Genomic DNA, 13,793 nt, shown 5'->3' on the forward strand with positions numbered 1-13,793 from the left:
GTATTCAAGAAAGAACCAAGGTAGTGATACCAACCACAACCCACTTGAGGCATGCAATACCAGAGGGGATGGGATTTTTGAGAGACATTTGCATTTAACTGGAGCTTTTCCAATAACCATGTGTACTACATGCAATAACTTCTCTCACATTGAAAGGGTGAGATGTGTTGGGTATGCAACATGATTATCTTCTTTATTCATTGGTATCGCCGTGTTGGACCCTAGTTCCTAACAGGGCGAAAATTCCACCTGTTTGATCGTCATTGGGGGGGGGGGGGGGGGGGGGGGGGCGACGATGATTTATGAGCCCCCCCCCGGCGGGGGTTCGGGGGCAGTGCCCCTGAAGCTAAAAATAGATGAAAAACGTCCTTGTAAAATATTGCAATTTCGTAGTCAATCTGAGCCGTTCATTAGGCGAATGATCTGATGATAGAAGTTATGTTTAATTTAAGGTTTTTTCCCTAGAAGGCAACCCTTCGATTTATATGAGGGAATTGTATTGCTGTTGGGTGTGTGTACTCCGAGCGAGAAAGAGAGAGGAGACTATGTGATAGCAAAGATGAAATTACAATGGATTTATTATAGGTTGTATCTCTTCATTTCGTTGGATAATATAAAAGGAAGGACAGGTTGTTTCTCCGTGGATGTAGCCCAAATTGGGTGAACCACACATATCTGTGTCTTTCTTATTTTATGCATTTTCTGTGTTTGTGTTTCTGCAATATTTTATGTGTTTCGTTGCTCTGTAATATATAATTTTCTAACAAGATGCTTCGTGTAGAGACAACTGATCCCCACAATAAAATACGTTTGTTGAACTTAGGGGATATTGAACTTGATTCACCAAGTTTGAAACGGGTCCCACTATCGATAGTTTATATCGTATCTGTGTGGAACTGGAATTAAAGATAAAGGATAATGGGCTAAGGCTTATGAACATAATAGCATGCATTAAAGCCATGTAATTCTTTGACACATATTTTAGTTATTGGTTCCAATTGTGACAATAAATAATATTGACAAAATTCTTAAATTGAACAAGTCTTCTGAACTTCACTCTAACTATGCAATGCTATGCATGGATATGATACTACATATAACCTCTGAAATATGGTTGCAGGGGCTTGCTATCCACACCCCTCCTTGGTAATATTGTTCTAGTATTTTTATTAACATTATGTTATTATTCTTATTCCTAAAATCCCTCGCCATATGAAATCCATAACTCAAGACCAAGGTAATCCATTGTTGCTAAATAAACCACTACACTCTAGTTATTGTCTATGCTCACTCTGGGTACATCGACTACTACCACTAACCATGGATATGGATGTTATGTTCATGTTGGTGTATTTGATTGGAATAATGAGTGTGAGAGATCAAGCCGAAGTTCTAGATTCATACATATGTAATGAGTAACGTTTAAGCATATTTAGGAGTAATAATAAAAGGTAATTTATATTTATATTTGTAGTTGTGGTAATTATTATTTTTATTTCTAATATAAAGTGTATTTACATTCTAATAAGTATATTTGTGTGGTTGATATTATTTCAATATTAGAGTTATTTATGTAATTTTGATTTATTTGTTTTGATGATATTTTCATTTATTTTTTATAAATTTTAAATGGATAAAAGTTCAAGTATTTTATAATTTTTGGGTGGAGATCTAGTTATCAAATTGATTTGGATCTATTTAATATTTGTTTATATATTCATGAGGCATCTTTCAAGGACTTGATACTTAGGGATTTTGATTTAGCAACTTAATTGTGTATATGATTATATCTCTAATTTTTATTAAGTGGAGGAATTGTAATGGTCACCAAGTGATGATTGAAACCATAAAATTTATAGCTATGGATATTGTCCATGCACTATCGACTAGAGAATTAGGTTGTTGAGAATTCAAAATGAGACACGTCAAGTAACTATAAACTATATCAAGGGCACAATTCACAATGTCCAACCTAGGTTGTGGTATGATGCCCCAAAAAACATATTCAAAATAGCGACATAGTTTACTTGCATAGAAAATGCTGGAAAACATATCAACAAAAACCTTTGCAATAATATGACCATGTTTGTTTTATTGAATATCTACTTGCAATATTAAATTTGTATAATAAACGTATATGTTGCAACACTTGCATGTATTTCAACATCTATAAAAACAATTGCAATGACAAGAACATAAACGATGCATAATGATTGGTATTGCCATAATTATTGCAAATTTCAATATTAACCTTCATTTAAATAGTTGAAAAAGAAACAATTATTAAAATACATATTAGAGCAACTACAAGAGATAACATATAACTATGTTCAAAAAATGAAACCTTCTCATTAAGTAATGCCAAATCAATATTTCAAATGCATATTAGAGCAATCAAAATACAATTCATAATTTATTACACTTTATAAGATTTTGTTGGAAATAAAAATTCCGTAATACGATTTTAAATTTTGTTATTAACTATTATTAATTTAGATTACTTCTTACAAGAAAAGATAAAATGACAACATATTGACCTTGCAATTTGTTTAATCCCTTATCACTTCTCAAACTTTAAATCAAGTTGAAAGATGTCTAAACATTCATCTTACTTTTGTAATATACACTTGTCTAATGAGGCCGCAATTTTGCCTAGAAAGCTATTTTCATTAGAACCTGGCCATTTTTGTTTTAAAAAAATCCAACCATAGAAGTGTTTAAATTATTTTTTTTAATGGTAGAAATGGATTCAATACCATCAAAAACCCTTGGGACACCCAAAATCCTTAAACTTGACCATTGTAACCCAGATTTCCTAAAATTTCCGATGAATTTGGATCCAAATCTTAGCGGAATTTCCATTTAGAATATTTTTTGTAATATATATTTGAATAAAAACACACATCTTACTTTTGTAATATATATTTGAATAAAAACATATATCTTACTTTTGTAATATATTTTTAAATAAAAACACATTTATCCTAACAAACTATATATATACCTATGTTTTTTATTCTACCATTATCATAGTTCCCAAAATTTTTAAATTGTTTGTAAATGTCAATGAAAAACTCTTTACATATATGGTCCTTAAGCCATTATGTCCTCTATTTTTCATTATGTTCTATATGTTTTAAAACCAATATGTATTTATTAAATTAAAAAAATATATACATTATTAGTGTATAGAAAAAAACTATATATTATTAATGTATGTTTAAATTATAAATCTTTAAAATTATTTATATACATATTTAAATAAATTTTATTATTATTTATTTGATTTAATTTATATACCTAAGAAAAAGTCATAAGCAATGAGGAAATAGTGTTATATGAAATAATGTGCAGAAATATAAAAACCAAATATACTTAGACTATTAAGAGTAGTTATAACTTTCTCTTTGGTTGAGTAATAGGAGTAGTTATAACTGTTTCTTTGAACAACCATATCGAGGACTAAAGAATTTTTAAATGCAATTATTGAGATCACGACTTACCATTCAACGTACATAATAAGAGATTTATGAGTAACAAAGAGATACTTGTTTTTTCCAATAATTGAATAGCGAATAACTAATTTAGATGGAGTGAATTTCAATCTAATTATAGGTAGTATTTTATAGACACCAACCCCTAGCTAGGTTTTGAGATCACCAAGGCAAATGAAACAATTTCAAGGCTTCCATGTTTTTCTCGTAATCCCAAAAAGCATGAAAGATCAACAAATAAACAATTTCACTTCCAAATTCTTTAATAATAACAACTTTAGCATTCACAATACATTCCCCACACAACATAGGGATTATTATTCTTTCTATGCTTGATAGTACTTCCAAAGTCCCCCTTTGGTTCTCCTTAGTGTGAGTATAGAAAAGTTGAATTACCATCCATTTACAAATTTACCTTTAGCATACTCTTTCTTAGTTCTTGGGCATTTTTTATCATTTTTTTAAAAGGATTTTAAGATGTTTCTCTGGATAGTTTTGCCTTTTTTGTTGTTGTACATGATCTTTTTCTTCATATTATATATGCCATTTTCTATTCTTATTCCTTTTATCAAGTTTCTAATGGCCTCTTCCATGGACCACTTAGTCCCATGGTATGACAACCTTTCTTTTCTAAGTTAAAAATTTGTTTTCCTCTCCTTATCCTCTCCCAACCGTAGTTCTTCCTTTACTATTCAAGTTATCCTTTCACATGAGTGAGAGATGACAAGTAAGAGTCCTAAACCAAATTCATTTTATTTTAATTATTTTGGGGACAAATTTATGAAAATCTATGAGGTGTTTACCTATATCTAAAGTTGGTTTCATCCACTTCAACGATCTATAATTTATAAATTAGGTTAGGCTCGACATCATAAAAGAGTGAAGGTTAAAGTAATCACAAGATAGATAGAAGCTCTAAGGGATAGCTCAGTTGGTCGAGTTCCTATTGCTAAACATTGCCTATCGGGAGGTCACGAGGTCAATTATCCTCGATGACCTTGGGGCTAGGCCTTGCTAGTTTGGTCGACAGGTAGATCCCTTCGGGTTGATCTACCTAGATTTTCCCGTGGATGTAGTGGCCACTTAGTGTCTGTGAGCCACCTTAAAAAAATCGCAAGATGGATAGAAAAAGAGGCAAAGTAACTAGGTGTATTAAAATTCTCTTAAAACCCCCTCACCTTTCCCCTCTTATGGTATCATAGCGCCTTTATGTGCTCATGCTCAATTAATCTTAATTCTTTTATTGAATACAAAATAATAATGTTTACTGATATTCAAAATCACCATAATATGTCTACTTCATGGTTTAAATAAAGTATAGTAATCAAATATCTATAAAAAATCATCATTTAAACATAATTAAGTTCAAATTATTCCATAAGATCAACATTGGAACGTTACAAAGGAATTAGCTAACTACAAGGCTAAATTTGTTTCATTATTTTATGTTTATTGTATTGTCATATCACTCCATGATATCTACTAGTAATGCTTTTATTACATCTAACTCTGTGTACAATTAAATTACAATAGGGAATGTTTATTATTAAGCCTTGTCCAAGCCTTGTTCTATAAAGTGAGCTTGATGTTGTGATGTGGAAAATAAATAATTAAAATTATGTTCAATTTAAAGCTTCAAAATATGTGTAAAGCAACATTTTTTTGGAGTCTTTTTTTGGATGAAAGCTAAAAAAAAAAAACTTTGTTTTCCAAAAAAAATTCCATTTCGTTATATTTTATTACCTCATAATTGGTCACTAAATTACATATCCATATTATTTTTTTTTTTAAACGATATTAAACCAAATATAAATGAACACCCATTATTTTTTTAATTTTATCATAAAGTAAATTACTCAAACCTATTAAAACAGGTATCCTAGATTTTCTTTTAGATTTATTGAATTTTCTCTTCAAGGAACTTATCCATATTTACATAATATCCTGCACCATTTCAAAACCCAAATTTTGATATTTATAAACTATATTTATATCTTGCACCATTTCAAAACACAAATTCTGATATTTATAGACAATATTTGATATATAAATATCATCTATAACATTATTAAAAATAATTTTGTTCATTTTCTCACCCAATAACCCTTATGATCATTGATCATATGGAAGATAATTATTAAAAAACATTCATGTTATATCAAAAAATTTCAATCAATATATATTATTTATACCATAAGTAAATGTTATCCATATATCGCTAGCTCAAACATATATATTTGGATCACAATGCGCAAATACCAATACCAATTTCTCATTGACATAGAGATATTTTCGTTAAAACTGGGAGACAACATATATTTACCCATAAATTTTTTTAGGGTGATTATTTAACCAACTTTTAATGGAGCTAAAATCCTCTATGTTTAGATACCTGAATTATTTGAAAAATGTTGGGACGTATTAGTCTTTCAAATCCTATATGTTTAGGTACATAAATTATTTGAAAAATGTTAGGATATATTAGTCTTTCTACTAAATGCATTCAAACAACAAAACTACATCTAAGGAGTTCTTTTATATACATAGACATATAAAACATCATAGCCTTGTGAATTAATACATACATTAAAGGTTGGTTACATATTCCTTTAAATCTAGTCTTTTAGTGTTCTTTGCAGGTTTTTATTTTAGAATTATTCAAATTAGAATAAACATTGATTTTAATGTTGTTTAAATTTTAAATTGTTGTTGCTGCAATGCATACTCAAATTTAATATTAATGTATATACATCATATAAATTTTTATTAAGGTGTTGAGGTTTAGAATTATTCTTTATAATTATTGTATAAATATGAAATTTATGGAAGTTGAGTGGTTTATTGAAATTTATGGAAGTTATAATATGGTGAAAGCTTTAAAGTTAAATTTAATTAATTTAATGTTAATAAATATACATAATATAAATTTTTAAAGTGTTGAGGTTTAGAATTATTATTTAAAATTATTGTATAAATATGATTGGTTTATTGAAATTTATCGAAGTTATAATATGGTAAAAGTTTTAAGGTTAAATTTAATTGGTTGAATTAACTGCTCAAGGCAAGTTTTTTATGGGGAAGCCACGGTTACAAGTTTAAATTTGGAAGAGTTCTTTAAGGTTGTGATTTACCATTGTGGTTGTCACTTGATCTATTATATGTTTATATATTCTAGGGAAGAAGGAAGGAATTCCATGAGGTTTCTTTTGGAAAAAAAGATACAACATTGACTTTTGTGTATTAAAATAACATGCATTCGAAATCCAAGTCTAAGGACCTTCCCTTATATATTTCATAATAAAGCACAAGACATAACCAAAATGTAATAGAAGACTATATAGCGGGATACCATGAACAATCATGCCAAATGCATTGCCCTAATTAAAGAGATAGATAGAAGTATCTATAGAGTATAGTGTGGATGCAATTTCTAATTTTAAGAATTCCTAAATTATTATTTAGCATATTACATGCTTTGTAAAATTAGAGTCATTAATATAGCATGATTCTAATGCTCCTAGTGATCACGATGGAAGTACAACTAATAACTAGGGTGGAGGATCTTCCTTCTTCTCAATAATCCATCTCCTTCCTTTCGGTCTTCTGTCTCCTTCCACAAGGTCTACCGGGTCTTCTGTGACATGGATTGAGCCCTTAGTAATAAATTATCTTAGTTTACATACACCACAATATGATGAACAAGGATCATTTGGATGTTAAAAGGATGTGTAAGGATATATTGTTCAATGTAATCACTAATAAGAATAGATGAACACCAATTTTTAATCTCTAGCAATGTCAAGTGTAGTAAATATGTTGATTAATAGTTGCATAGCTCTCTTACATGTCCGTGATTTTTGGTTTTCATGATTGTTTTGTTTGTGTTAATGTGATATTTGATTTAACTACAAAACTACAACCGCATCGCTCTTGCAATGGGAATTGTATTTTATTTAATGGCCTATATTGGAATGTGTAGCATGATTTATGAGATGAAATTTCATTTATACAAGTCTTTATGTCCTTTTCTCATGGATCATTTTGCAATGTTCTTTTATAATGCTTTGATCTCAACCAATTTGTAATGGTTCAAATATGATCTAATATTTCATTATAATTATGTGTTAGTGTTTAGTCACTTCTGGCATAATACCTTGTGTTAAAAGTATGTACTTACTTTATTATTATGTTATTTTAGTGTGTATTATAATTATGTGTTAGTGTTTAGTCACTTCTTGCATAATACCTTGCATAATACCTTGCGTTAATAATATGTACTTACTTTATTATTATGTTATTTTAATGTGTATATATGGGCACATATATATAGATCTGGTTATAAAGTCGTGATGAAAATTGCTAAATACGAATAATGAAAGATAAAAAGTAATCACATTTTTTTTAATAATATGAAAATAATATAAATATTTTTTTTATTAATTAAATTGATATTTTTCCAAATTTTAATGGAAAAAATTTCTGATTTGTTATTAAATTTAGTGATAAAAAAAATCTAAAACTTTCTAAACAGTTTAACAGTGAGGAAAATATTTCATGGATTAGAATCTCATTATCATTGATGGAGAATCATTGGATCTTCAATGAATTGACTCGTCTCTTATAATTATAATTAAAGATACTATTTATCTTACTAAATGGAATTTGTAGAGAAAATTTTAGTTCGAGCACTTAAATGATTTGAATATGGCATTTATTGTTGTATCAAAATAATGTATAAACAAAGTAACATATTATATCAAAAACAAATGGTTAGTCTTTAGTTTATGTCGTTAAAAATGATGGCTTGCTTTTATATGGTAGTGTGAAAGTGTTGAAGGGAGTAAGACAAGGTGGAGATTTTTTCCAAGATTTATTTGATGAGGTTATTTGAGAATTTCTCAAGATCTTCATAAATGTTAAAGAAACATTTTAAAGGGAAGAAACTGTTTGTGTGATAACTTTTATTGAAAATAGGTTTATTATCAAAATGGAATAATAATCCAAATAAAAAATTATATTAAGTAAATTTATTCAATTTCAAAAGAAATTAAATTTTTTAATCAATTGAGTTTTAAACCTTTTTCATTTCTTTCTCGTAAATTTATAGTGAAATAAAAATATATAATATTTCTAAAAGTGTCTTAAAAAAAATCATTAAACATTAATAAATATGTTTTGAATTCTGTTTGGAAGGACATTAATGATGAAGAGAAAAACAATGGGCAAACTATTATAATTGGACAAAAACTCATTAAAACACCACAAAAAAAGGGTTGTAGTGGTAGGGAAGATATAATATTTGAATTATCATTTCAAAAACTTTTGCAACACATTTTAAATTAATTATTATATTTTTTCATCTTATTTATTTATTTTTCATATATCTAAATACTGAAGTTAGGGGAAAAACGAGGAAAAAGCATTAAGAGTATATTTGTAAGTTATGATTTTATTTGTTTTAAGTATATTAACACTAGTTGCTAGGTGATTATGTCCCTTGGGGTAGCTCAAGTGGCAATGACAGTGGAATGAAGTCTTACCGAATAGGAGATCTTGGGTTCGAATCTTGTGCTACACTCCCCCGTAGTGGGGTGAATAATGGACATGTAAACTCGAAAATCGAAGAGTCCTACCAAGCTTACAAAAAAAAATTGTTGCTAGGTGATTGTGTTCTAGTTTATTGACAATAATAATTATGAGTTTTTCCTATGCAAATACATTAGTATGAGTATGGGCATGATCTAATTGAGGATAAACAAAATATGCACTAAAGAATGACCATGCAAATACTATGGAAGACATGGAACATATGGTAGCCGAGGAACATTATGATCAATTTTGTTTAAGTGTGGGAATTTAGTCTTTCTAATCAACATTGTTTACTAGTTTATTTTTAATTTCAAGCAAGCTATTTTTCCTTTTTTTTGTGTTCTTACGACAACATTTAAGAATAATAAGAGGATTAGGACGATGATGATGATGAATGAATCTCCAATGCTTGTTGATTTAATTTCACTCTTGTATTCAATAATGACATTTCCACAACGTTAGAAATCGACTATGTGTCTACAAGGATAACATATTTTACTACATATTTAAGATTCACATTTCTCATGGGTTGGTGTTGAGGCCTTTAACTAACCCCAAATCCTAAAACATAAGGTCACCAATTTTTTTCATAACCCCAATGATTAGAATTTGCTAGCCTTGTGGCTCATTCTTTTAATGATGTTCATGTTTTGAGATGATTGTAAACTTTTTATTGTCTTTATGATTTAAGAAATTAAATAGTAATACTTTCATTTGATGGATTATTGACTCTTAATATGCTCTTGTTGCACATTATTAATGCTTTTTAGATTAATTTGATATCTCATTTAATACTTAATTTGATGATTTAACCTATCATTTGAGTTTCATGTATAATGCAAGACATTTGAGCATCATTATCATGAGATTGAAGAAGCAAGTGGCAAGCTTGTAGCCTTAAAGCTAATGTTCATCCAATAAAATTATAAGAGGCAACATGAAAATCAAGTAAAGTAGAAGTGTGTAAAGTTCATTGATCGGAGGACACCAGTTGGACGATGATCATCATCGTCCACATGTATATACAAGTTCTCAAGGTTGCATGCAAGAAGAGGTTGTAATATACCTAATGCTACTACTTATTTCCAAATTTTTGGTTTCATGCATAATGGGGATGGTAGGGAAAAAGACAAGGTGGAAGATAATTTGATTCAGGCATGAATACACCTACTAAATAATCAATTACTCGGTTGAAATTTGAGGCACGTTGGCTAATTTTTATGGGTGTTTCTCTTTTGGCCTAGTTAATGTCCGAGGGGACATTAAGCATGACATAATGGATTAATGAATGGGAGCATGTTTATCGTTTAAATCAAAGAGTACATGGTATAAATGACATTTATTTGTTCGTTAAATTTATTGAAGCAACATGTCACACAACGATCAAAATCTAGTCGATGAGGCTTGTTTGCATATATTTTTGTGGTTCAACTAAGTTGAGTACGGTAATTCTGGAAGGGAAAGACTATATTTTTCGAGTCATTAATGACCATGTAATTGGTGAAATTTGATTTTGGACCCATATGAAAATATAAGTTAAATAAATCCTTGTTAACGAGTTGATTTATGCTTCATGAATAACAAGGATGGCTGCGAAGCAGCTAGTCCCTGCACATAGTTCTTTTACAGGAGAGCCTAATTATTACAAGAACGAACAACAGATTTTCATAGTGCTTTCTTGGAACATGTTACAGTAATGATAGCTAAGAAAAAGAACAGATCATGGTTTGCAAGATAAAAGGTCAGGAACCGATTCTCTCAGAGGGCGCTGTTGACAAAACATGAAGCTCTTCGTGAACTCCGCAAGCACCATGCCATATTGAAACTCAATGGGACTTGATCGTGTTCTTCAGACTGATGTAGAGGTTAGACACATGATTTTCCTTTGCTTTAGCAACTCCAACGAATTCTAGTTCAATATGCACAAGTACCTATCTGTAACTATTAATCGTGGGAATATGCAAATACAACATTAACATACAAAATATTCTAGAATCTCCGCTTCACTTGTAATTAAATGAAGCAAAGCAAATTTCCATGACTTAGCTCATGCTTATATATAACTCCACAAACAAAATATTCTAGAATTTCCACTTCACTTGCAAATAAGTGAAGCAAAGCAAATTTCCAAACTGTACAGTTGTTATCTAAGGTCTAGGAATCGCATCTGACGTGGTTGTTAGAATATACTGACCGTTGACATAATTAAATTATGCTACTGCACATTGCACGCTTAAATTACACGTGAAGTCAGGCCATGATAAAGGAATATTAATCGCTGAATAAGATAGAGATTTCATTAAAAAAATCGAAGGGATTTCATTAAAAAACTGGAGTGTCGTGCGGCATGAGTAAATCGCAATAAAAGCTCAGATGGCCCGGCACCTCAAGGCGACAACAAGACAGGGAGCAACGTCAATCATGAAAGAGTTATATTCCTTAGAAGCGTCGTTTACCATATTGTTTTCTTATTCAATTTAGTGACAGGCATAACGTGGCAGCTGCCAAGAAACTATGAAATGACAGAGCGAATGCCACCCATTTTTCGACCCCGTATATACTTGGATGACGTGTGAACTCAAGTTCGTGCGATGTTGCAGCCTCTCCAAGAAAATGTTAACTTTGCCCAGCACTTTTGTTGCAGCCAGATATGAGTTCAACGTGGAAACACTCATGCAGATAAATCATTGGCTGCATGTGCGGCTAGGGTAACTTGTCAAATGCACTTAGCTGTGTCATTGTCATCCCAGGATCGGTTTAAGGAAGGCCAACGAGCCAACGAGCTGTTCGTGAGTAGTGTAGCCATTATCGGCTTCACTGTGAGCAACCCAATGTCTCCGTCGCTCTCCCTCTCTGCCCAAATGACAGACTGCAATGTTTAGGCGAAGCCAAATAGTATGCTAACTGCCACGTAGCCCTGCTGTTGCTCTGCCGCTTGGGGTGCTGCTGCTGGTACTCATGGTTTGCGTTTTCGGTGTGCAATTGTACAGTGTTTTCTTCAAGCTTTTATTCAAGCACAGGCTCCAGAACCAAGCGCAAGTGGTCGATCATGATGCTGGGCAAGGGGTTACATCGAGGTCTGGATCAGGCAACGTGCCTGCAAATGCTGCATTCGTCGATGGGATTGCGACCAAGGACATACACATAGATGCCCTCACAAATCTGTCGATCAGGATTTTTCTTCCAGAGTCATCTTTGTTACCTGAACAGGTATCTAAACAGTCCCTGACTGGTCTGAAAGATGCAGGGGTGGGATCTGATAGGAGAACAAAGGAATTAGACACTAATAGAGGCTTTAGGAGGAGCAGCTATGGAGGGGCCATCGACACAAGTCATGGGGAAGGCAATAGGAGGAGCAGCTATGGAGGTATTGGCGAGAAAGAGAGGAGTTCCATGAACGAAAGGCTTAGGAATGGGGTTGAAGCAACAGGTTATATAACACAGAAGGAGGGCTTTCAGCCTAATGGGGGTACTAGATTGGGGCATGACGACACAGAAGTTGAGACAGTGCGGTCTAGATCTGGGGCAGATGCGGGGAAAGAGAAGAGAGTAGAAGCCGGGAATTACAAAGGCTACCTGCCCAAAAATTTAGAGTCCGTTAACCGGAGATTGCCCATCATCCTTCAGTTCCACGGTGGGGGGTTTGTCGCGGGTAGTAAGGATTCTTCTGCCAATGATTTTTTCTGCAGGAGGTTGGCCAAAGTGTGGAGAAGGTATATTATTTTCTTTGTTTTCTTTGTTACAGAATCTCGCCCAGAAAACCCTAGCGCAACAGGAATATCTATGCAAAGCGTCGGCGTTGCCGAATCGGACACAGTAGTAACGAAGGTGCAGACGCGTTGTTTGTTCGAGAACTTTATGCATAATTTATATCGCTTGAATATTTAGATTTTGTGAAATGAACAGGAATATATAAGTTTGTGTTTACTTGTTGCAGCAAACAGCTGAGATGCAGGAGGAAGGGAGGATACTGTTGGCGGACGGCAACGGCGTAATGAGCAGCTTCTGGATAAACGTGTGCTTCAACAGGCTCTGCTTCTAGATCTTGCTCACCAAGGTATGGGTCTTTATCTCTAAATTCAGAATCCCAAGCATGAGGGAAAAATGTAAATATACAGGTTTAAAAAATTGAACCAGAATTTCTAGTAAATATGCATTCTCTGAGTCAATTAATTTGCATGAGCTTAGGTACTATACCTGCACGCCATTAGAATGAACAACCATCTCTTAGCCGTTGAGCTTGCATTTCAGGTCGTGTATATCTAGCGTACTTGGCGTTAGAACCTATAAAAACAGTAAAACATATCGTAAACCACGCAGCTGATTCTCTGAAAAAGCTAGACTGAATCCTAGATTAGCTCGACTTTACTGCGTGGCTCGTTTGTAGACTATGATAAGCTGTTCAAACAAAGATATTGTAGATATTGTATTCAGTCTCTGTAGATATTGTATTCAGCAAAATTGAATACTGAATGTTAATAGCGCAATCAAATATGTAAATAAAAAAAAAATGATGTGAAAATTTGGTATTCAGCTTACTACATTACAGTAACGCTAATCATGGATGATTTGCTCAGGTTTACCATCTGCAAGGGCTTTCTCCTTGACACATCCATACATCAAAGAAGAGCAAAGAAGTATAAAGCAAAGCACAACTGCGATGAAGAATACAAGCTCTATAAAGCAAAGCACAGCTGCGCTGCATCATCC

The 13,793-nt window shown here is 32.0% G+C and overlaps 1 protein-coding gene across 1 annotated transcript; it reads left to right on the forward strand.

The window, feature by feature from the left end:
* Positions 1–12,026: 12,026 nt before the first annotated feature.
* On the forward strand, positions 12,027–13,429 carry LOC149150790 (putative carboxylesterase 11). Its single transcript, XM_089442952.1, has 3 exons — positions 12,027–12,921; positions 13,039–13,140; positions 13,335–13,429. The coding sequence occupies exons 1-3, from the start codon at positions 12,042–12,044 to the stop codon at positions 13,427–13,429; spliced, it is 1,077 nt and encodes a 358-aa protein (XP_089299078.1). The 5' UTR covers positions 12,027–12,041.
* The last annotated feature ends 364 nt before the right edge of the window (positions 13,430–13,793 follow it).

The sequence above is a fragment of the Pinus tabuliformis genome, chromosome 9 (assembly GCF_031772625.1).
Source record: "Pinus tabuliformis cultivar Carrire ecotype Pingquan chromosome 9, CPIR1, whole genome shotgun sequence".
In the NCBI taxonomy this organism is placed as follows: Eukaryota; Viridiplantae; Streptophyta; class Pinopsida; order Pinales; family Pinaceae; genus Pinus; species Pinus tabuliformis.